General features: G+C 34.7%; 1 protein-coding gene across 2 annotated transcripts in view; it reads left to right on the plus strand.

Moving 5' to 3' along the window:
* LOC148955005 (protein Fe65 homolog) overlaps positions 1 to 26,787 on the plus strand; it is a 196,675-nt gene that overhangs the window by 66,605 nt on the left and 103,283 nt on the right. For both annotated transcript variants that reach the window (XM_089108014.1, XM_089108015.1), the window contains exons 5-6: positions 4,383 to 4,510; positions 25,368 to 25,483. In XM_089108014.1, coding sequence (XP_088964140.1) covers positions 4,383 to 4,510; positions 25,368 to 25,483 — 244 coding nt within the window. The remainder of the gene's footprint in view (positions 1 to 4,382; positions 4,511 to 25,367; positions 25,484 to 26,787) is intronic.

Raw genomic sequence — 26,787 nt, forward strand, 5'->3', positions numbered from 1 at the left:
TAAATTATGGTGCGCAGTAAGACCTGCAGATAATGACGGCTTTTCTGCAAGCACAGTCACTTTTTCCCGTATATTCTTCCGTATATTCAGTATTCTTCAAAACCAGAAGTTCTGATTTCACTGTTGCAAGTTCTTGCTCAAGACCATTATTTTTATTTTCTATGGATTTTACACGATTGGTCACTGCACTTAAATCAGTTTTTATCTCCAAGACATTATGCTTGAGTTATCCCCCAACAGAAAAAAATCCCTCCTGAAATCGTCTGTATACTTCCCAATAACCAATACTATATGTAAACAATGGGCAAAGTTCTTAACTTGCAGCCCTTCCCCCAGGAACTTTGGGGGATTAAGGTATCCTCAAAGACATATTTATTAGATTTTCTACTATGCTGAACAAAATCGTTATCTAAAAATTATCATCGGGTGACTTCGGGAAAAAATGAGCATAGGAGCGGGCCAAGTTGCCCTCCATTTTTTTTGGTCACTTAAAAAGACCACTAGAACTTTTAATTTCCGTTCGAATGAGCCCTCTTACGATATTCTAGGACTACTGGATCGATACGATCACCCCTGGGGAAATAAAAAAAAGAAGAAAACAAATAAACACGCATCCGTGATCTTTCTTCTGATTAAATAAAAAAAACAAGTTTTTTAAACTGAAAGTAAGGAATGACGTTAACATTTAAAACGAGCAGAAATTATTCCGTATATGGAAGGGGCTTTCCCCTCCTCAACGCCTCGCTCTTTACGCTAAAGTTTTTTATTGTTTTAAAAAATAAAGTTTTGAGACAGAGTCAAACTTTAGCGTAAAGAGCGAGGCGTTGAGGAGGGGAAAGCCCCTTCCAGATACGGAATAATTTCTGGGCGTTTTAAGTTTTAGTGTCGCTCCTTACTTTCAGTTTAAAAAACTTGTTTTTTTTTATTTAATTTGTGAACGTTTTTTAATTAATGCAGGTTTTGATTTTGGGTCACCGTGCATGAATAATTAAAACGAAATTTGCATATTACTTTTACTTTTATTTGGTTAAATGGCTTTCTCGAAACTTGTTGAATTTTATTTACGAACTTTTTTATTAGTAAAAAATTTACGTAACTTACGAATTAACTTACGTAACGAACTTCTATATTCATATATTTTTAATACGTATATTAGGGGGTTTGCCCCCTAGTCAATACCTTGCTCTTTAAGCTAAAGTTCAAATTTTGTTCCAATTCTTTAAAAATGACCCCTTAATCACAAAGGCCGTTAATTAGAATAGATAGCTCTTTTGAAAGCACTAAAAAAAACTATAGCGTAAAGAGCGAGGTATTGACTTGGGGGAGAACCCCCTCATATACGTAATAATTTCTGTTCATTTTAAGTTCTAATGTTGCTTCTTACTTTCAGTTGAAGAAACTTGTTTTTTTAAGTTTAATTTCTGATCGTATTTCAAATAATGCTTGGAAATCCGGCGCCCCCTTCAGAGTAATGTCCCTTACCCCAAAGAACATCCTCCACGGAAAGATTCTCCCGAGTAACCCCCTCTTTCAGCCCCCCCTACCTGAAAAAAATTCTTCCTGAAAATGTCTGTATACTTCCCAATAACCAATACAATATGTAAGCAATGGGCAAAGTTCATAACTTGCAGCCATTCCCCTGGGAACTGTGGGGGATAAGTCATCGTAAAAGACATATTTATTAGATTTTCTACTATGCCGAACAAAATGACTATCTCAAAATTTTAATTGGGTAACCTTGGGAAAAAAGTGAGCGTGGGAAGAGGCCTAGTTGCTCTCCATTTTTTTGTCACTTAAAAAGGGCAATAAAACTTTTGATTTACGTTCCAATGAGCCCTCCTGCTATATTTTAGGACAACTGGGTCGATACAATCTCCCCTGGGAAAAAAAAAACAAACAAATAAACACGCATCCGTGATGTTTCTTCTGGCTAAAAATGCACAATTCCACATTTTTGTAGATAGGAGCTTGAAACCTCTAGAGTAGGGTTTTCTGATACACTGAATATGATGGTGTGATTTTCATTAAGTTTCTATAACTTTTAGGGGGTCTTCCCCCTTTTCTCGAAAATCAGCCAAACTTCTCAGGCGCTTAACTTTTAATAGGTATGATTAAACTTTATGAAACTTATATATTTCAAGTCAGAATAGAAATCTGATTCTTTTGATGTGTCTACTGGTATCAAAATTCCGTTTTTTAGAGTTTGTGTTACCATTCAGCTGGGTCGCTCCTTACTTACAGTTCGTTACCACGAACTGTTTGACAAAAAAATACAAAATTCCACATTTTTGCACATAGGAGCTTGAAACTTCCGCAATAGGGTTCTCTGATACGCTGAATCTGATGGTGTAAGTTTCATTAAAGTTCTATGACTTTTAGGGTTTTTTTCTCCCTTTTTTCAAAAATAAGGCACATTTTCCCAGGCGCGTAACTTTTGATGGGTAAAGTAGCGCGTAACTTGATGAAATTTACATATTTGGAATCAGTATAAAAATCTGATTCTTTTAATGTATCTATTGGTATCAAAAATTTAGTTTTTTAGAGTTTCGGTTACTATTGAGCCGGGTCGCTCCTTCCTTACAGTGAGTTACCACGAACTGTTTGATTTAACCTTATCTGATAGAAATAAAAGAAAACACTAGTTTCTGCAAGAAAGCTTAAACTCAGTATTGAGAACATTATGGGATTACACGAACTGTTGTCGATATCACAAGTAAAGGAAATATGATAATAATTCAAATATCATGATAGATCTAACGGTTTACCGTTAAATCTTTAACTAGATTTAATATTAGCATGGTTTTTACGAGCGTAAGGAATCGTAGTATAAGGAATATCTTATTTTATTCGTGAAAATCAAAGGCATACATTAAGGTGTGTCAGTCTAATTGACGTCATACCACTGGAAATGTCCGATTAGCATTTAGCTGTGTTTTGGATGGACAACAAAATACGCCTCGAATACGGTACCCTAAAAAATCGTAGTATAAGGAATATCTTGTTTTATTTATTAAAACAAAAGGTGTAGATCAAGCTGTACATCGGTGTATTAGTCTAATTGTCCGCATATCACTAGAAACCATTCGAAAAGCGTTTAGCTGTTTTTTGGCTGCGTAACAAAGTACACTTCGAATTTGGCACCCTAAGAGATCATACTATAAGGAATCACTCATTTTAAAAAAAAGTACACCAGACCGTATCCAAGGGGGTTAAGGGGTTTGAACCCCTTCCCTAAACATTTGTCCGACCTGTAACAAATGAATATAAACGATTTTTGATGCGTGTTTTAAAGTTTCTTTGTATACCTCCCTTGCCCCCCCCCCTCGAAAAAAAATTCTGGTTACGACCCTGGATGTACATCAGAATCTTGCCTAACGTTGTGTCTGTCTAGTTCTCTGCAGGTCACTGGAAAGAATTCGAGAAGTTTTTAACTATTTCGGTCTACATTAAAAATAGATTTAGAATTTGGCATATGTTGATTGTCAGCAAGAGCCAGTCTTCTGTGGCTGTAGGAATAATGTCATCGAAAACAATCAACTTTTAGCAATTTTTGGCTGTACGACAAGATACTTTCAAAACATGGTAATAACTTGGTTGGACATACTATAGGTGAAACCTGTCGGACGATGGGCATAAAAAACTTTTGATGATTAGAGAAAACAGGTTTTGCCCGCTCTCATACGATTTTGACGTTCAATACTAAAAGTTAGATTTCAACTGGGATGAATATTGCTTCGGCAGCCCTGATTCCGCATTGCCGAATGAAAAAAAATATCTTATATTGGGAAATATGCGGTTTGCTCAAACTGTTTTGAAACAAAGTTGAAAAATTAGTTTATCTGGCTGCCAAAATTGTGTTCGAAGTAATTATAAACGTCCAGTTTGTACATTGGTAAAAATATTTGAAACATTTTGCTTTGCTTTTATTCCGGCTCACCAGCCGAAAATTGACGCTAATGCAACCTCACTTCGGATGTTCTCTACCTAAACCTAGTTGTAAAAAAAAAGATAGAAAAAAAAGAAAGAGAGAAAAGAGAAAAAGGGCTTCCTTTAATTTTGATACGGCGACGCCAGTGGAGTAGTCACACTAGGATTACAAAACCTAGCATTCACATTCTGCAAAAGGGAGGGAGGGGAAAAACAGAAGCAAATGGACTTCAGAAAACCTTAAGAAAATCCATCTATATATATTCCTTCCGTTCGAAAGCGAACAATTTCTGTTTTATGGTTTTTTCGAAAACTTGAAAAATGCCGAGTCTTGATATTGGCTGCGGACAATAAACTTGGTCATTTTTGCTTGACAAAATTTACCATCTTCTGTCAGAGCCTGACTCTAATGTTGTATTATATTGCAATGATTATTTGCGCATTTTCTCTTTTAGCAAAAATACAAGTCAAGAAGAATTAAATACAGGTGATTCAAAAGATCTGATAGATAGTGCTACATCAGACGACAAAACCGAAGAAAGCTGTGAAGAAGATTTACCAGCCGGTTGGGAAAGACATGAAGGTAAAGACTATTTATAAGAGAACTTAGAAGTGATTCTTTATGATAATCTATGATATCAGATTTCTTTTCTCCTTGTTAGAACCAGGAAAAGCTGACTTGTATAAGACCCTGTTCAGACTAATGATTTCTTGCGCTAAACCATGTGGATGGGTAATTCAGCTTTTAGTACAGCCTCTTCGGTAAGAAGAGCAGGGGTCTTCCCTGTATCCTCTTGTAAGGAATCAGGTGGCGTATGTAGGGACATAGCAGTCTGGAAATTGTTGTGTATCTAAGCAGCTAGATGAAAACGATACAAATTATTTTTAGGGAATAATTTAGGGTATAGCCTAGATTTCCTTTTAATGTCTATATTTAGAAAAATAAAATAGAACCTCAAAATAAAAAAAAGAAGCTATAAATAAAAAAGAAGCAAAATATAAAAAAAGAAGCAAAAAAAAAGAACCTAAAAAAAAAAAAAAATCAGCATTAGCAGAACTGTATATAAGTAACAGTATGGAACTTTGTAGGATTTCAGAAATTGAAGAGATTGGATTTTGGAAATTTTGAAAAGTAGGTGTTATCAAGATATAATTGTATCTTAAAGATATAAGTGTTAAAGATATAAGTGTAAGTATTGGAATGCTTGTCCGGGTAGGTATTAGCCATCGTGAAAATTTTCTTGAATATTCAGTTCTAGTGTGTTGTTGTTGTATTTTTTCGCTTGTTTGTTGTGTGTCACCACGGCCCAATAAGGCTTTCGTGCGAATAAATCTATTTGTTTAAGTTGTATAATTTAATGAGAACTGTAAGAAGCCGCCTTTCCCTAGAGTAGAGTAAAAAGAAAAAAGAGAATCATTAAGGTCGCTTCACACATAACATGCACATGGTCAAATTACAACATCTTATTAGCTGTATTTCCTTTCAAACAGAGGCTTTTCAAGAGTTTTCTGCTGTGGTGATTACCTTTACAAAATATTTTTTCTATTTTTTTTCCATGTTAAAAGCAGCGCAGACGAGCTATATTGAAAGATTCATATAGCTTTATAAAGTCTTTATAAAGGCGTTTTATATCTGTTATTATCCATCACAATATAAAATACCATATTGCAGAAAAAAAAACCAGAAAAAATAGTAGGAAAAATAGTAGAGGAGAAATATAAAAGATGAAAATTAAAATATATTTTAATAAACAACTGTAAGAAACCCAAATGTAAAAACGTCTACACTTCTTTAAAAACTGCTTTGTACTCATAAAGTAACTGTCTATGAAGAAGAGGAAAGGTCAGCCCGAGATAGGGCGGAAGACCATCGGCTGGACTGCCGCGTCGAAAAACATATATGGATTTTGATCTCCCTCAGACTTTTAATTCGATGGGCTTCATTCCACTGTCTGAAGAAGACTTATTGATTATAGTAAAAGGACATAAGGCTTTTTGTCATGTTGTTTTGATGGGTGTGCCGACAAAAATAATAAGGGAATGTTTACAACCGGTTATTGAGTCTCTTGCTTATCCTTGGAATTTTTTGTTTAGAAAGGGTGTCTATTATAAAAAAGAGGAATTAATTCTATTCATAAATATGGTGACTTCTTAGTTGTAGACTAATCCTTTTAGTTCTAGGTCGTTCAGTGTAAGCTATTTAAGCTATTTAATTTTCTGGAAATTAAAGGTTACCAGAATATTCGACGATCTGGTTTCAGACTGGGTTGTTTAACTGAACCTAATATTATATCCCTTTTGGATTTTGACTTCGTATTTGATTTCGTAAAGCATTTCGGTTTAATAAAACTATCATGGTGGAAAATTAGCGTTAAACAATTTTATTAGATATTAATAAAGTTTTGACTACATAGACCAGGAAATTATTTGAGAAGACTAAAGGATATTGGAATGAGAGGTCAGTTCCTACCATGATTTTGAAGTTACTTCCAATTAGATGCTGTTTGCGGGTCATGATGATTCTCATAGTCGGAAGGTAAGTTGTGGGGTTCCACAAGGCTCGATACTGGCCCTTAGTGTTCATAATTTCCGCTATTAATCTGCAATTTGGTTTCATCAATATCGCTGCCTCCAGGATGGTGCTGTAAAGTTTATTGCAGTTGTAAATATGAACTATTAATGCTTTGGGAAGGTTTTCTTTCAGTGTTAACTGACGATATCACTCTTGTTTGCACGTGTGTAAATAAAATATCTTATATGGATGAAAACACTGATATTTTGGCTCGGACTCATGTGTGTATGGATACTAATCTTATATCTATTAATGCCAAAAAATCGCTTGCGTTATTTTATTCATGTACAAGTAAAGGTTTTTCTGGTGTTATTGGAGTTGAGACAACTAAGAGAAGCATTTTAGATCTGATGATTGTAATGTAAAGTAGATTTGTTCGATATTCTTTGAAGTCAAGGCCGTACCCAGTATTCTTATTCTGGGGGAGGGGGTTACATAAAAACCTTTCAAATGCATTAAAATGTGTTTTCATGCGTTTTTGTTACGTTTTTACAACTCAGACCAGCATTTCGGGGGGGGGGGAATTTCGGGACAAGCATTTCCGTGCCAAGTTGTATTGGTAGGGAGGAAGAATGAGATGATAAAAGCCCGACTGTAGGTCTTATTTCTGTCTATAAAGTCTCGTGAGTTGTCTTGTTTTTGAACCGAGTCAGGACTTAGTTCATTTTGTTACTAAGGCAGGGATTAGCTCATTTTGCTTTGAGTCAGGACATATTATCATCGAGTGAAGTTTTTTTTGGCCGGTTTTGTCATAGACTCAGTCCACAGTATGGACTTTGCTCATTTTTGCGCTGAATGAGGAATAAACTCGTTTTCGTTCCAAGTTCTCATAATTTTTTAGCTTGGATTTTGATTATTGTGCAGAGGCAAGTCGGTGCTCGTTTTTGCCCTGCATATATAAAAGGTCCACACAATAAGATATATATGGAAAACGTCAAGCAATAAAACCATTGGTTGAAACAACTGCAAAAAGAAACTGCAGTATATTCGTGGTGCTAAGTGAAAAGTAAAATTGCTGCTGAAGGACTTTGTAGGATTCTTTCTTGTTGCTGAAGGGTTTCTTGTTAGTCTAGTATGTCGTTTATTTGTCAGTGTGTCGTCTAGTTTGTCATTTAGTTGTCTTGCAGGGAGGAATAGAGGGAAAATGCGAAGGTGAAAGCAGGACATGCTGATTTCTGATTTTGAAAAAATTGCCAGATGAAAATTATGAAAAAAGAAGAAAAGCAAAGACAATAAAAATATAAGAAGGATTTATTTCAACTAATAATTTTTGAATAAATAACCATGAATAGACCCTTTGTTCGAGAGAACTGGGGTTTGAGTACTGGTTTTGCTGGTTATTTGGTTCGAATGGGGCCAATGGCGCCACTCTGTAAGCTCAGCCAGAGTCGACCCAGCTCTAAATGGGTACCTGGAGAAATCTGGGGAAGGTAAACAGGAAGAGTGTGCGAAAACACAGGATGGCTGACTTCACACTCGGAAGCCTTTATCAACGTGAAAAAAGGGAAAAAAACAGTTTAAATAAATTAACACCTATATAAAAGATGAGACGAACAAACACTATTCAAAAGCAGAAACGAAGAAAACTCATATATGATAAACTCTTGTTTGGTTGTTACCAAACAAGAATATAGGCTTGTAATAGCTTCCAGGTGTGAAGCCGAAATATTCGGACTTTTATTGTTATCCAACTTTGACCCCCCCCCCACACACAGGATTTTGACAAAATTACGCCGTTCGTTGGGGTACGGATTAGAGATCTACTCACAGTGTTGTTGCAAACCATGAACTGGGTGACATCTATTCCCTTTCGAATCAAAATGCTTGACCAAATACCTTCCGGGGACATGCTTTAAAAAAATGAGTGCATCACATTAAAAAAAACAAAAAAAACAGTGAAAGTGTCTGAAAATGATTGTATAGAAGGGAGAAACCATAATTGAAAAGAAAAGAGCCAAGCAGGAATTGAGTGCAACACATTCTATTTCGAATTCGAACGCTTTCCTAAGAGAACCAGCCTCTAATAATGTGATTTACTATTGCTTACTATTGAGTGACTCTTCTCAATAGTAACCAAAACTCTAATACCCGGAATTTTGATACCAATAAATACATCAAAAATATTGGAGTTTTATGCTGATTGTAAATATATTGGTTTCATCAAGTTTAATTTTACCCATAAAAGGTTATGAGCCTGAGAAAAAATGGGAAAACACGCCCTAAAAATCATAAAATCTTAATAAAAATTGCACCATCAGATTCAGCGTATTAGAGAATCTTACTGTAGAGGTTTCAAGCTCCTATCTGCAAAAATGTGGAATTTGGTATTTTTTGCCAGAAGAAAGATCATGGATGCGTGTTTATTTGTTGTATTTTTCAGGGGTGACGGCATCGACCCCTTGGTCCTAGAAGTTCGTGTGAGGGCTCATTCGAACGGAAATTAAAAGTTCTTGTGCCTTCTTAAATTAAGAAAAAAAAAGAAAATTAAAAATAGAATCACTTACTGCAAAAAACTGCATTGTTGATGTCTTTTCATATTGCATCTTTTTAAAGATATTTGATTTTTGAAGCAAGTCTGATTTCTAACACCCATTGTCTACTAATAAACATATATGACGTAATAAGTGACTTGACGTAATATCTAATACCGATTGTGTACTATAACCAAATATGACGTAATGAGTGACGTGACGCAAATATTGAACATTTTTTTATTTTATTTTAGTTTTACATAAAGGATCGATATAGTTCATCGCATATGATGTTAGTCAAGTAGTTATTAATAGAAGTTTTTTTCAGACTTTAACTTGACAAATGTGTAAAAACTGCCTGTAGCAGGAATTGAACCTGCGATTACAGTAAGGACTAAACCGCAGCCAATAATAACTGAAGTGACAAGTAAAAAAAATCAAACAGTTCGTGGTAACGAACTGTAAGTAAGGAGTGACCCGGCTCAATAGTAACCGAAAATTCAAAAACCGGAATTTTGATACCCATAGATGCATCAATAGAATCAGATTTTTATGCTGATTTCAAATATATAAGTTCCATTAAGTTTAGTTTTACCCATCAAAATTTGCCCTATTTTCGAAAAAAGGGGGAAACACCCCCAAAAGGTCAAAGAACTTAAATGAAAATCACACCATCGGATTCAGCGTTTCAGAAAACCCTATTGCGGAAGTTTCAAGCTCCTATCTATAAAAATGTGGAATTTTGTATTTTTTGTCTGAAAAAAAGATCACGGATGCGTGTTTATTTATTTATTTTTTTTCCCCAGGGGTGATCGTATCGATCCAGTCGTCATAGAATATCGTAAGAGGGCTAAATCTAATGGGGATCAAAACCTTCAGCAACCTTTTTAAGTTACCAAAAAAATTGGAGGCTAATTTGGCCCCGTCCCACACTCATTCTTTCCCCGAGGTCAACCAATGAAAATTTTAAGATTGGCCTTTTTTTAGCAGATTCGAAAATCTAATAAATATGTCTTTGAGGATGATTTAATCCCCCTACAGTTCCCGGGGGAAGGGCTGGAAGCTATGAGCTTTTCCCATTGTTTACATATAGTATTGGTTAATGGGAAGTATAAAGACGTTTCAGGAGGGATTTTTCTCTGATGGGGGGTATTGGCGGAGGGGGTTACGGTGGAGGATCCTTCCATGGAGGTTGTTTCCTTCGGGGAAGGTACATTTCTATGAAAGGGGCGCCGGATTTCCCAGCATTATATAAAAAACGATCAGAAATTAAATAAAAAAAACTAGTTTTTTCAACTGAAAGTAAGGAGCAACATTAAAACTTAAGACAAACAGAAATTATTACGTATATGAAGGGGTTCGCCCCCTAGTCAATACCTCGCCCTTTTCGCTAAAGTCATTTTTAGTAGTTTCAGAAAAGCTATTCATTCTAATTAACCGGCCTTTGTGATTCAGGGGTTTGTAATTCGAACAAAATTCGAACTTTAGCGTAAAGAGCAAGGTATCGACTAGGGGGCAAACTCCCTAATATACGTAATAAAACATACGAATATAGAAGTTCGTTACATAAGCTAATTTGTAAGTTGCGTCAAAACAAAATTTCGAGAAAGCCATTTTGCCAAAAAAGTAAAATTAATATGCAAATTTCGTTTTAATTATTCATTTACGGTGAGCCAAAATCAAAGCTGCATTATTTCAAAAACGTTCAGAAATTAAATAAAAAAAACAAATTTTTTTAACTGAAAGTAAGGAGCGATATCAAAGCTTAAAACAAATAAAAAATACTACTTAAATGAAAGGGGCTGTCCCCTCCTCAATACCTCGCTCTTTGCGCTAAAGTTTGAATCTGTCACACAACTTTATTTTTCAAAACAATAAAAAACTTTAGCGTAAAGAGCGAGGTATTGAGGTGGAGACAGCCTTTTTCATATACGGAATAATTTCTGTTCGTTTTAAGTTTTAATGTCGCTCCTTACTTTCAGTTAAAAAAACTTGTTTTTTTTATTTAATCTAGTAAAAGACGACCACGTCTCATAGTAAAAACTGAAATAGACCATAACTGATAAAACTAAAATCTCATAAAAAAAACTACAAACAGTTCGTGGTAACGAACTGTATAGTAAGAGCGACTTGTCTCAATAGTAACCGAAAATCTTAAAAAACGGAATTTTAATACCAATAGATACATACAAAAAATCCGATTTTTATGCTGATTTTAGATATTTAAGTTTCATCAAGTTTAGTCTTAATCATCAACAGTTAAGAGCCTGGGAAAATTTGCCCTATTTTCAAAAAAAGGGGAACACACCCCTTAAAAGTCTTAGAAAGAATGTAGCCTTTTAAAGTCAAAGGCTACAACCTACGATTATGATCAATCTTTAACATGATCAGCATAAAAAACCGATTCTTTTGATGTATCTATTGGTATCAAAAATTCCAGTTTTTAAAGTTTCGGTTACTATTGAGACAATTTGCTATTACTTTGCAGTTCGTAACCAATAACTTTTTTATTGTTTCAAAAATCAAATATCTTTGAAAAGACTTCAGTATGGAAAGACATCAAAATGCATTTTTTTTTTATAAAAAGTGATGCTTTTAAAAAAATATTTTGATTTTTTTATTAAAAAAGGCACTAGAACTTTTAATTCCCGTTTGAAAGAGCCCTCTCGCGACATTCTAGGGCCACTGGGTCGATAAAATCACCCCTGGGGAAAAGAAGAAAAAAAACAAATAAACAAACATCCATGATCTTTCTTCTGGCAAAAAATACAAAATTCCACATTTTTGCAGATAGGAGCTTGAAACCCCTACAGTAAGGTTCTCTGATAAGCTGAATCTGATCGTGTGATTTTCATTGAAATTCTATGACTTTTAGGGGGCGTTTTACTCTTTTTGGAAAATACGGCAAATTTTCTCAGGCTCGTAACTTTTGATCGATATGAGTAAACTTGATAAAACTTATATATTTAAAATCAGGATAAAATAAGATTCTTTTGGTGTATCTAGTGTTATTAAAATTTCGTTTTTTAGAGTTTCGGTTAGTATTGAGACGAGTCGCTCTTACTATACAGTTCGTTACCACGAACTGCTTGATTTTCCAAAGACACTTTTGTTCCCACAGTTCATTACCACGAACTGTTTTATTTTCTAAAGATACTTTGTTATATTATTACTTAGTATAAGCTATATCCGATGAAACTTACTTAGTCCCCATTTATAATGAACTGTATCAATCATTTATGTATTTATAATAAACTTTATCAATCCTTTATGTAACTAAACTAAAACTAAAATAAAATAAAAATTGATTTTTTCAATTTTTATGTAATGTCAATCCTTATGTCATATATTGTTATTAGTACACAATCAGCGTTAGATCTTACGTCACGTCACGTATTAATCCATATATGGTTATGATTGCCTAAAAAATAAATATCTTTGAAAATGTGAAAAGACATCTAAATGCAGTTTTTTTTGTAAAAAGTGATTCTATTTTTAATTTTTTTTTGTTTTTTGATTAAAAAAGGCACTAGAACTTTTAATTTCTGTTCAAATAAGCCCTCTCACAAAATTCTAGGAGCTCTGGGTCGATACAATCATCCCTGGGAAAAAGAAAAAAGGAATGAAGCATTCATTTAAAAGTATCCCCAGACAAAAATGCTTCAGCTATCGAAGTATGCTTAGTTCCTTAGGTGTTTCGGTTCAATTAGTTCCCTAGGTATTATAATGTAATCTGGTTGGCATGGTGCTCCTATGTATGATTTTGCTTTGGTAAAATACCAAAAATTGAATAGACCGAGACTCTGACGGATGCATCTTTCTAAATTAGAAAAAATATCAGTAATATCTCAATAAGACTGTAAAATATGGAAAAATGAGACCTGACAACAATCCGGCCTCATCCCTCAAATTTGCAGATCCTAGGTAGCAAGAATTTTACAATTGGAGAGCCAGAGATGAGAATCTGTTTTCAGCGAATGTAATAAGCCCCCCCCCCCGAACATTATGTTCTGGTGGGGCTAGATTAGTCAAAGGCTGAAAAAAATTCTTGCACCACACAAGCCGGAGGAAATTTATAACTGTATAAGCAAGATAATTAACATATACTAAGAATAGTGTAGGGCCTAACAGAACCTTTAATTATTCGCAAATCTAAGATGCTAGTTTTCACTGGCGGTCCTGGCCTGTCTTGTGCCAGGAGCAAAATCTTGGTTAGCGCCTACCCCCCGTCCTCTGTCTCCCAAAACCCCTGTCCCCTTCCTCTGTCCCCTGTCCCAAAACCTCTGCCCTTGTCCCAAATCCCTGTCCCAAAACCTCTGTCCCTGTCCCAAATCCCTGTCCCCTTCCTCTGTCCCCTGTCCCAAAACCTCTGTCCCTGTCCCAAATCCCTGTCCCAAAACCTCTGTCCCTGTCCCAAATCCCTGTCCCAAAACCTCTGTCCCTGTCCCAAAACCCCTGTCCCCTTCCTCTGTCCCCTGTCCCAAAACCTCTGTCCCTGTCCCAAATCCCTGTCCCACAACCTCTGTCCCTGTCCCAAAACCTCTGTCCCCTTCCTCAGGTCAAATTTGAACAAAATTGTCGTTCATTAACAAAATTCTCCATTTATTTGTATCCGACTTCTCTTACTTTAGCATTTACAGAATTATTAATTATCTCATTTTAATTGATTGCTTCTAATTCTTCTCGTTCTATGCTCATTAACGGTAAATCACTTAAGTCGCTCTTGGCCCATAGTCGACCTTTGCGAAGATCTCTTCATCTCCGTATTGCACACTTAATTCTTAGCACATCTACATGGTAATAATTTCTTATACCACACCTCTTTTTTATTTACAGAATTTTAACAAATGAAAATATAGAGAAAACGGGTATAATATTGTATAACAAAGCAGTGGAAAAAAAAAACCTTAAATGATTCAGAAATATGAATATTTCGAGTTCACGTCGGGAAATTTTTATCAACGGAAAAAACCCCCAACAAAACAAAGGATAAGTGTTGGAAGTTTGACAAGATATTTTAAATTCCAACTCTACCAGAGAAAACCTAATTTATCATTCTGTTGTGCATATTTGTTTTATTTGCATGGTGATATTGGAAATTATTATGATGTTCGTTTTTTTCATTGTTTTCTCTTTCTTTATGTGTTTTATTAAATTTAGCTTAAATTCATTTATTTCTTTTTTCGAATCGAAATATTCGAATTTCTTTATTATCTAAAGTTTGTTTTTTGTCCACGGCTTTGTTTTAAAATATCATACCTGCTTTCTCTGTATTTTCATTTGTTAAATTTTGTACATCTATAGGTTTCGTTAAGAAAATGTGTCAGTGTTGAATTATCTTTTTCATATCTTGGAGCTCGTGGAACAATTGGATGGGATCTAAATTATCTTAATGTTTTGCTTTCATTGCTACTTACTTCTATTTTCAAGGAATGGTGATAAAGATATAGGAAAAATGAAAATTTCGAATTCGGTTTGCTTGTAGGGTACATACTGCCGACTGCACCCTCTACTTTGTATTAATAAAAATAAATTTTCAAAAACTACAAAATGATTATAACCATTAGATTATTTATTTGACATTTTGCACCCCTAAAATTTATGTGCCAGGTGCAAGTCCCTCTCTGTCCCCCTCCCCTAAAACCGCCTATTCTAATGTTAATGTCCGAATATTGAAGGGTGTTATTCTATTAAACAGGTACGATTTCAGACAACTATCTCGAATTCTTATATATTGGAAAGTGTCCAAAGTAGGATTTACTGCCAACTGAAGTCGGCCCTTATCAAGTGTTTTTTTTTTAATTCAATTTAGAGGCGCAGAATCTAAAAGATGCATGCTCCGTTGGAGGACCCTTCAGAAACCTGAAGTGATATTTCTTCAAAAATATTGCAAGCTATTGAACTAATTCATAGGATAATAATAAACTAGATATTCATTATAAGAAATTCTTCACTAATGGCTGATTTGAATAAAAGCCAATGTAATTACTAAAATAAGAGTAATGACTATTTTAATTAATGCACTAAGCCAACTTAAAATTCATATGATTTATGTGTGGATAGTGCACGTTTTGTAATAAATAGCTTTTTTGTCTAAAGTACTTCCACAAAACCTTGAATAACCTCTTGAATAAAAGCTCTGGAATAAAAGGGCAAAACTACAAAACCTCTGGAATAAAAGGGCAAAACTACAAAACCTCTGGAATAAAAGGGCAAAAACACGAAACATCAAGAATGAAAGAGCAGCGGGTGTCCATTGGATTTTTTTTTTTTTTGCATATGCCTATTGTGAGAACTAGACAATTTCTTTTCTGCTGACCAAATTAAAAACAGCGTCGTAGAAAATTTATGCCAATGGGGATGATGATGATGATTTTATTACGTGACTGCACCAAACAAGTATTTCACGCTACAATACTATATAACTACATTTATACACAAACACTAAAATACTTGCAAAAAAAAAAAAAAATCAAAATAAAAACTACACATTCACTAAACACTCCTAAGAAAACTTTCACAATAACCTCAAACATCAAATCTATTTGTGCTATACAGGAATTTCTTCACCATATTCCTAATATTTTTATCACCATTAATTATCAAACTTAAATGAAAAGGGAACCTAACATTATGTTCTCTCAATTCAAAAATCATATTAAACCTCTGACGAACATAAAAAGGACAATCATACAGGACATGCTCACAGTTTTCTATGCATACACTTTCACACGTTGGGCTATCAGTCATGCCTATTCTATGTAAAAAATAATTCAGTTTCGAATGGCCTGTTATAAACTGAGTTAAAATATAACTTGGTTCAAGTTTTTACGCACAAATTAAATCTTCTTTACATTTGAAAAATCTAGCAGGCCAACTACTCATATAATTTTCAAATATTACATACCGTTTATTATATAGAGCATTTATTAAAACACTACGGTTCAGTTGGAAAGGTGAAAAATAATTTTCCATCAGAAACTCTCAACTCCTAGCAACTCAGCAACTATTTCATCGGTAAAAACGCTGTGATCAACGGAATATCTATTTAAAGGAAAACTAGGATGCACAATATCTGGCCAAAAAGGGGGACGTCCCTTTTTAACAAATCTCATCACTGCCAGTTCTATTACTCTTAGACCGATTGGAAGGACACCAGAAAGGGCCGTAATAACATGATTTTGAGCAGTTCTAAATGACTTCGAAATACTAAGGGTTGAACATCTTTGTGCTGACTGTAACATATTCTGTATATTTTTTTTTTCTTAAGGCCCCAATCCATACTGGAGCAGCATACAAAATAGTACTTTCAATTACTGACTTATACAATTTTCTAAGAGCGAAAGGCTTTAAGCCCCAGGTCATCCTTGCCGCGCTTAAAAGACGACTCGAATATTTCTTAGCTTCATTAATTCTGCATGTTACATGTTCTGTCCAAAGAAGTTTCCTATCTAAAATTACTCCCAAATATCGAACTTTATCCTTAACTTCAATAATGTCACCTCCAAATACTAAATTAACGTGGGGTGTTTTATGTCTATTTGTGAATAAGACGGCCTCTGTTTTTAATGTGTCAAATGTTAATTTATTATTTACGGCCCATTTATCAAAACTCTCAAAAATCTTATTTGCTACTTTTTCCAGTGTACTTACATTCTTTGCTGTAATAATAGCACATATGTCATCAGCGTATGCTTGAATCGAACAATTTTAATTTATATTAATTTCAAAAATATCATTAATATTAACAAGCCAAAGAAAAGGAGATAGAATTCCACCTTGTGGACACGACTTTTCTAGTAAATGTAAGTTTCCATTTTCATATGTAACTGTTTGATCTGATAGATAACTGAATTAATTTTATTAAGCCAGAAGGGCATTCCTTTTCATTTAGCTTTTTAATAATTCCTGGATGCTAAGCATTATCGAACGCCACTTTTATATCAAAAAATTTACACAATGTAAATAACTTCTTCTTTTTATTTTTTTCAATCATAGTCACCAAATTATCAGGCGCATCTACCGTGCTTTTTTTCGAAAAATCAAACTGATAATCAGAAATCCAAATTTTATCTTTACTTAAAATACTCAGTCTACCCATTTTTAACTTCTAAAAAGTTTTTACTGAATAAGGAAGCAGACTAATAGGACGATACGATCGAGCGTTACCGTCATTTTTTTTACCCTTTTTATTTACTGCAATCACATTAGCCCTTTTCCATTCTTTAGGGAAATACGAAACATTCAAACACGCGTTTAAAATTTTCAAAAGAGCTGATGCAATTACATTTATATTCTTTTTCGAAATTAAATTTAAGATTCCATCTGGGCCTGTGGCTTTCATTGGTTTTAATTTTTTGATAATATCTAAAAGGTCTTGAAACTGAAAATCCTCGCTATTTTCTACATCTTCTTCTAATATTTGCTTTAATACTTGTCTAATTGTATGATGATAGCTATTGTCATGTAATATCTTTCGTGAACCACTTATTTAAAAGTACATCCCCAGCTTCAGTTATTGAATTCGTAAAAGTACCATCACTCTTTTTAATATGGATAGGCTTTGCAGTCCCACCCTTCAACCTACAAATCTTATGAATTGTATTCCACGGATCCGTAGTCCCCTTTTCTTTAAAAAAACGCCTCCAATCTTCTTTTTTAGCCTTCAAAATTTCCATCTTATATGTAATTTTAGCATTTTTCATATTTAATTCTCTTTCTATCGATCTTGATATTTTAAAAATTCTCGTATTACGTCTATATTCTTTCCTTAGTTCACTTAATTGTGGTGTCCACCAGCGGCAGTATCTTTTTAAAAAATTATTATGACACTTAGGAGTCGATTATTTTATAGAAATCTTTAAAAAATTATTTAAATTATCAAAGGATGAATAAAATTCTTCTTATGAAGCCAAAATAAATGCAAAAAAATCATCAATACGGTTCAGTAAAACAACACTAAATACGTCCCAATTAGTCTTCTTAAAATTATATCGCTGGTTCACATTTTTCTCTCTAATCTCATCATTAAAACTGAGATCAAAACTTATATACAAATGGCCTGACAGTGAAGGAGGGTCTTGTAGGACTCTCCAATTTTCAATATATGTCAAAAGTTGTAAACTAGCAATCGTTAAATCTGGGCTAGAATAATGATGATCATATGTGGGTGAATCAGGATCATTAGTAACAACAAGTTGTTTACAAGTTACAAAATCCTCTAATTATTTTCCTTTATGATCAGTAGAAACACCGTTTAGCCACATTGGACTTTTAGCGTTAAAATCCCCACCTATCATATAAAAAGAATTACACATTCTATCCAAAATACTCAGCTGATAATCTAGGGACTGGAGCGAAGGGGAGCAATATACTGATGACACTCTAATGATTCTTGACCTCAAGTAAATACATACGGTGACACACTCGTTTGTAGACTCATCATAATGAATATCGCACTTAAAGTCTTTTTTAACTAATACCGCAGCAATAAAGAATCTTTTCTCAAAATCAAACTTTGAGAATACTGCATAACCACTTGGTACACATGTTATTTTTCGAAACTTGTTGACATACGGTTCTTGTAACAATACCACATCTGGTTTTAAGTCGGAAAGTGTTTTCTGAAGCTGAACTAGTGCGCTATAAGAGTGCTGAAGGTTAATCTGAAAAAATGTCAGTTTGTTTGTACTAAGTAAGTCTTTTTGAGTATTCAGTTATACTGAATGTTCTTCTTGAGACGGTCCATGATTTCGCGAGCAATTAGGCATTTTTTAAATTCATAGGATGCATGTGGCTCACATTTGACATTTTTTTATTACATGACCGACACACCGGGCCACTTGTAAAAGGTTTTTCACAGTCCTCGTAAGCATGGTTACCCATGCACTATGACCACGCAACATCACCCTTACAAACCGAACGTTTATGACCATAGAGACAGCACTTCGTACATCGAATGATGTTGATGTGATCCTCGCATTCAACCATTAAAAACCCGAACTTAAGTCAATGATTTTAAATGATTTCCTTCCGTAATACTGGGCTGACTTCAATAATCACGTTTTTTCTCGTTCTCCTTTCCACAACACTGATAACCTTGAAGGTTTCTCCTTTCGCTACGAGGTCTTTAACTGAGGGGTTCGAATCCATCACACAAACTCATGCATTCTTCGCGTGTTACGTAACCTGGTATTTCTTTCGCTATCATTCGTGGGAGACGCTTCGTGACTGGTTTTGGTTTGAACTGCAACTGTTCGGATTTTTTTGTTAAAACCATGAGGGCTTCATCTAAGTCATTTTTGCTCTGAATTTCGAAAATATATTTACCTCCTCGTCCCGGAACAATTTTCATTGCTGCGAAATTTGTATTATTCCCCTATAGCACTTGGGATGTTTCTTTTGTGAAATGTTCAGTATTTTGATTTTTCTGAGATCTGTTCCTTCCATCTTGGTTCTTTAGGGTAGTGTTCATTGGTTCGAGGACCAGGCAATGCGACTCGGGTCCTTTTGCTACGCTGGGATACGACCGAGCACGATTCTGAATGATGGGTGAACTTTGACGAATTTCTTGCAACCTGGTCTGTAGTTTGACAATTTTTTGCAGGTGTTTATTCTTGTTACGGAGAAGTTCCGAATTTTCTTCTATTACTGTCTGGTGCAGAGCCAGGATCCGGTCGCATATTTCTCTAACATTATCTTTCCCTCCAGGGACTTTTTTAACGTTTCCAAAGACCTTTTTCAGAAGTCTCAGTAATGCAACGACGCTTTTTTGTTGATCGACGGGGCATAAACTTTCGTCTTCATTTTGGCCGCCGGTATCATTGCTCAAAGCCATAGTCACTGTCACTGGTGAAAGCGAAGGTCAAACCCGGTTAACGAAACTATGGTCTTGCCTTGGGAAGCTAATATTCACTGGATTGTTTTCATAATTTGCTTGTGATTAATTCACTGATTAATTCGAATAATGTGATGGATTTTGTGCCATCCTGTACTGCACTTTATTGTCTACAATGTAGTATAACTTTTATCACTGTTCACTGAAAGCTAAGCGATACATCCACTCTTTTCCGAATCTTTCTGTAATAGAGGTCTTCACACCTTGAAAGCTAAACTAAGACCTGCCAATGGGGATCATAACAAGGAAAGCGTTAACTTGCTAATAAAGAGTGCAATCAAAATTTCAAAAAGCATTTGAAACGTTTCTTGAGTACTTCAAGAGCAATTAAAAGTGCCTTTTGTTAAACGTACAAAACCTAAAACACTGCTGATTAGAAGATTTGTAGTTTTTAAGATTAAAAATAAAAGCTTGGCATTGTTTTTAAAAACATTAATAAGCCCTCAAAGAGAAATTTCTGTGACATGACCGTTCCATATCTTCAGTTTTAGTCTTATACTATGATTTTTCAAAGAAACATTAAAAAATGTTAGTCTTGATCGAATCGACGTTTTCCAATTATCACTAGAATAATTAATATTTCTGTTTTATTGGCTAAATTGAGGTATTAATTAATATATAGGAACAGTGAGATATGAAGTGAAAACAAGCCCTTTTAATCATTCAAGGTAAAAGGACTTGCTAAAAATGTTTGCTTTCACTGTACAAATCCTGTGTTTACGCCTGTCAAAACCTTTTGCAGTAGTTTACAGTACACACTTTATTACTTTGCGGGCAAGGAATGGGAGGAAAAAAACGAAACAAAAATAAAAAATTATTTTAGGGCCAAGTCTTAAATGGGATATCCGAGTTAATCGAATTGTCTACTTTGTTTCACAAATGCTCGTTTTTGTTCCATGGAAAAAAATTGTAAGTTCTTCCAATAGACTTGTGGAGTATACTGCTTTGGAAATATCGGCTCTATTGATTTTCCATATAGCGAAGGTCTGAAGGTAGTTCCTATTGAATGGAGAAAATCTCATTCTTTCTTCCTCGCTGGCGGTCCACACCGATAAGCTTTTATTTTCCTTATGGTTTCCTTTGAAATTTTTTGAGCGATAGGTCTAGGAGAAATATCTTTTGAGGGCAGTAGAGAGAAATTCACCTTGGTAAAATTTAGAGAAAAACACGTAGAAATTTTTCAAAATCAAAATGTCTGGACCAGAAAGTTCTTTTTGAATTTTTATTGCAGGAGCATATATAGAGGTTTGTTTGAGGAGGGGGGGGAATAAACAATTCTCAGAAACACTTTCAAAATATATACATTTATGGTAACTATAAGAAATTATGCGAAAATTGAAAACAAACATGAATCCAAGGGAACGAAAGGTCGTCGGGGCCTGAAGCCCGTCTCGCAGTCGTGCGAGTATAAGACTCATTTTAAAATATTATCTGATTTCTTCCCCAAGTTGTGATTTAGGAAACAAATTTAACCGTCCTCAGTTTTCCATGTTAAGTTGTTTTTTAATGGTTTATGAAACAGGGAAGTGAAAAAAATATCAGTATTTGTTTTTTTATTACTGATCATAATATTCAGGGGCGAACCCAGCGATAAATTTTGGGGGGAGATGAATAAATTGACTGAGGGATGGTAATTCTGGTTAAAAAGGATAAATAAAGTTTTTAGAATACAAGGTACATTCTTTACTGAGACAGCACTGTAAATATGTAATCATAAAATAAAATCAAGCCACCGTTTTTTGTGGGCTTGTTCTTACGAAACATTTTCTGCATTTACTGGAACATACCTATGCAAGAATAATAAGGCCAATCGATTTAGCCGTTCCTGACCTGAGACACTCCTGACATACGATTTCACTCTTCTCGGAGTAGAAAAAGAACGCTCGCACGTAGCCGTAGTCACCGGAATCATTTCACCAGTCTTCGAAAATCGATGTAGAGTGGGGAAAATGCTCTTATCATATTCTTTTAAGCACGTTATGAAATATTTTGGTGCCACATTTCCCGATTGTAACCACATTCTCCTCCACAGAGCTAACTCAGCTTGCAAAATTACCAAAAATTATTCAGAGTATCCGATATGTCCTTTATTTTTTGTTCGTCGAGGTAAATACAGTGCTGAGGAAGTAAATATTACAGTGACTTCAGCAACTTTCTGTGACTAGAGAATCTCTGATGCAGCTGGTCAGAAAGTAGTCCATTAAGGGGATAGAAGTTAAGAAAATAGTAATACGTTTCAGGATCCTCTTACGCTGTTCTGTAATTATCCCTATACGTTTGTTTTGGAGCTCATCTGGGTACTCCCATGCTGATTTCAGCATCTTGACACTGTTCATGTACTTCAATGAAAAGTGGATGAAATTAGCTTCACTCCGTTTTCTCAAGTCTTTAACTTCGCTCTTAAGATTGTCAGTGCGTTTGTGAAAGTATACGAGATCTATAGTTTCTTATTGGAAAGATGTCGACAAATTTTGTGACAGACTAAAAACTTTACTGACGGTAACCATAGCTGCAACAAAACTGCATCTCTTAATAGCAGATAGCAAAGAACAAGTTCCCTCATAGCCTTACAGATAATAATAAACATTTCTTTAAACGAAATGATTTCTTTAAAGTGCTTCACCCATATAGTCTCTCAAAATTTTTTCAATCTTGTTCTTTTTGTCCCTGTGATAGGATTACTTTCTTGAACGATCTGTTTGAAAATTGCAAAACGTTTAAGGGAAATTCTAATGAAATTAATTACTTCTTTCAAAGTTCCTAGACAATTTCTTATAACAGGTATGTTGTACGAATGACACAGGGTTAAGCTTAAGGAGTGACTTGCACAATAAACATAGACTGCATGGGGAAAACATTCACGAACTATAGGAGCACAAACCCACGTCAACCGTTTGGTTTTGGGTGAATCATATTGATTTTTGTTGAAGTTAATTAAATATATCAATATCAAATATCAACCCTGAAACTGGCCGCTTGTAGATGAAGCTCCATCATAACTTTGCCCCCTTAAGTATTTTAAATGGATTTTGATCTCACCTATGGTTTGTATCAACCAACTAAGGTCTGCTATCAACCAACTGCTTCTTTTTTTTTATAGTTGATTACGTTTTCTCCCATTAGTTTTGTATCTTAATTATAAAAGGAAGATTTAGTCTAAAAGGTCAAATTCCTGTTAAAAAACAAAAAAAAAAAACAAAAAAAAAACAGTGCGCTAAAACTAGGAAGAGATGAGGATTTATCTAATCTGAGTACATTTTTTTTTCAAATCTTGAATTTTCGTATAAACTCGGACCAACTCTTTTTAATCGGTGGTGAAGCTGGGCTTGGTTTTGACTCTTTGCCCCTCCTCTAAGAAGCATGTCAGTCAGGTAGGCTTTGGATTCGTGCCTCAACCTCTAGCTGCGTATGAACATGTTCCAAGGAAGTCCATTGGGAATCCTAAGTGTACTTTCGTGTCACAGAGATGTTGATTATTACGGGTGCTCTGGGCTCGAAAATTATTCGTCACAAAATAAAGAAACAGCTGAGATATTACCGATTTCCGCCATTTTAATTCTTATTTCTTGCCCTTTGACTCTTCAATTAAAACTGCAAACTTAAAAAACAAACAAAAACGATTACTACTTTTTTAGATTCTGACAGTCCATATTATTGGCACGTTAAGAATGGAACTTATTTGGCACGTTAAGAGTGGAACTATACAGCGAGATCCATTTTTTTCTCCGTTTTTTTCTTCGAGATTTTAATTCTTCTTTCTTCCCCTTTGACTCTTCAATTAAAACTGCAAACTTAAAAAACAAACAAAAACGATTACTACTTTTTTAGATTCTGACAGTCCATATTATTGGCACGTTAAGAATGGAACTTATTTGGCACGTTAAGAGTGTAACTATACAGCGAGATCCATTTTTTTTTCTCCGTTTTTTTCTTCCAGATTTTAATTCTTCTTTATTCCCCTTTGACTCTTCAATTAAAACTGCAAACTTAAACAACAAACAAAAACGATTACTACTTTTTTAGATTCTGACAGTCCATATTATTGGCACGTTAAGAATGGAACTTATTTGGCACGTTAAGAGTGGAACTATACAGCGAGATCCATTTTTTTTTCTCCGTTTTTTTCTTCCAGATTTTAATTCTTCTTTCTTCCCCTTTGACTCTTCAATTAAAACTGCAAACTAAAACAACAAACAAAAACGATTCCTACTTTTTTAGATTCTGACGGTCCATATTATTGGCACGTTAAGAGTGGAACTATACAGCGAGATCCATTTTTTTTCTCCGTTTTTTTCTTCCAGATTTTAATTCTTCTTTCTTCCCCTTTGACTCTTCAATTAAAACTGCAAACTTAAACAACAAACAAAAACGATTACTACTTTTTTAGATTCTGACAGTCCATATTATTGGCACGTTAAGAATGGAACTTATTTGGCACGTTAAGAGTGGAACTATACAGCGAGATCCATTTTTTTTATCCGTTTTTTTCTTCCAGATTTTAATTCTTCTTTCTTCCCCTTTGACTCTTCAATTAAAACTGCAAACTTAAACAACAAACAAAAACGATTCCTACTTTTTTAGATTCTGACAGTCCATATTATTGGCACGTTAAGAATGGAACTTATTTGGCACGTTAAGAGTGGAACTATACAACGAGATCCATTTTTTTTCTCCGTTTTTTTCTTCCAGATTTTAATTCTTATTTCTTGCCCTTTGACTCTTCAATTAAAACTGCAAACTTAAAAAACAAACAAAAACGATTACTACTTTTTTAGATTCTGACAGTCCATATTATTGGCACGTTAAGAATGGAACTTATTTGGCACGTTAAGAGCGGAACTATACAGCGAGATCCATTTTTTTTCTCCGTTTTTTTCTTCCAGATTTTAATTCTTCTTTCTTCCCCTTTGACTCTTCAATTAAAACTGGAAACTTAAACAACAAACAAAAACGATTACTACTTTTTTAGATTCTGACAGTCCATATTATTGGCACGTTAAGAATGGAACTTATTTGGCACGTTAAGAGTGGAACTATACAGCGAGATCCATTTTTTTCTCCGTTTTTTTCTTCCAGATTTTAATTCTTCTTTCTTCCCCTTTGACTCTTCAATTAAAACTGCAAACTTAAACAACAAACAAAAACGATTCCTACTTTTTTAGATTCTGACGGTCCATATTATTGGCACGTTAAGAGTGGAACTATACAGCGAGATCCATTTTTTTCTCAATTTTTTTTCTTCCAGATTTTATTTCTTCTTTCTTCCCCTTTGACTCTTCAATTAAAACTGCAAACTTAAACAACAAACAAAAACGATTCCTACTTTTTTAGATTGTGACGGTCCATATTATTGGCACGTTAAGAGTGGAACTATACAGCGAGATCCATTTTTTTCTCAATTTTTTTTCTTCCAGATTTTATTTCTTCTTTCTTCCCCTTTGACTCGTCAATTAAAACTGCAAACTTGAAAAACAAACAAAAACGATTCCTACTTTTTTAGATTGTGACGGTCCATATTATTGGCACGTTAAGAGTGGAACTATACAGCGAGACCCACCTACCTCATCTGAAAGTAAAGAGGCAGTTAGACAGCTCGTCCGTGACGCAGAAAGTCTGGTAAGTGTAAATTTACTCTTCTAAACTCACAAAACTCGATGTTGACATTTTCTATGGAGTCTATTAAGCAGCAAATAACATGACATTTTGTTTCTTAATCAACTCCTGCCGCGAAATATTTGTTTGATGTAAGACGTTTTGTCCCTTTTGTATGTTTAGTCTCCAAGTTACTATTGGTCCCTCTTACGCCCTCCCCCTTCCCCCTACTTCTTGTTTATTCATTTTCTGCTACTGTTTGCCATTCATGCTGGTAAATAGTTCATAAAGTTTTTAAGCATGCGCTTTTCCTGAGTTCTCCGTAAAATATTCAAATTTTTATGAAAATTTGTTGCTTTCTGCCTCTTGAAATCAGTTATTTCTATGCTTCAACCATGCTTAGCTCCCTCTCCTCAGAAGGAGCTACGGAACAATAGAATAATATAATTGAGTTCGATGAAACTCTCTTTGAATTACAACCGATAAGTTATTACGGCTCTGTTCTATTAGCTGGGAAACACGCGTGACAGCCACTCGAGAAAAGCAAAGATCAGATAGACATTACCTGGCAATTCCTATCTGACGCTGTATAAACAAGGGTTTTTTCATTCCGGAAACTATATTTAAACTTTAGTTTTTTAGGATTTAGGGGGGAAGGGGAAAGGTACCTAGGTTAGGTTACGTATTTAATATATGCTATGATTCACCCCTAACCCCCTAATGTGCAAACATATAGCCGAAATTTATTTCTAAACTATTATATGAGTAGTAAGCATTTATGCACTTTCAGGACAGGTTGCATAAAACGACCAAACCCTCTATATTATGGACCTATAAAGCGAGCAAATACGTTGTATTATGGTCCTATAATGCGATCAAGCAATCAGACAGGTTTATTAGGTTCATTAGCTCAAACTAAAGAGATTTCCTTGGTATAATATGCTCAAAAGTGTAATAGATTTGACGCCTACAACCCTGAGGCATTGATATTTGTGCAGTTTCACCGGTACATGTCTTACCACGGGCAGTCATCTATTACTACGAAAGGGACATGCCTTACCAGACGGGTTTCTGAGGCAACACCCATTTTCTGGACCACTATTAGTTACTATCAACTGTACAAAGAATATGCTCAAATGTGTAATAGATTTGACGCCTACAAGAGACCTTGGTATAACGTGTTCAAAGGTTTATCGGACTTTAGCGGTATATTAGCTAACTCAATTTGCAAAAAAAAGGTATAGCATTTGCATAACTCTGATCTGAATGATCTTAATTGGTGATTGAATAATAGGGATGAAACAGAGCTCGGTAGCATTTTTAATTGG

This window comes from Artemia sp. Qi Xiang Cuo, chromosome 2 (genome assembly GCF_049724085.1).
Source record: "Artemia sp. Qi Xiang Cuo chromosome 2, ASM4972408v1, whole genome shotgun sequence".
In the NCBI taxonomy this organism is placed as follows: domain Eukaryota; kingdom Metazoa; phylum Arthropoda; class Branchiopoda; order Anostraca; family Artemiidae; genus Artemia; species Artemia sp. Qi Xiang Cuo.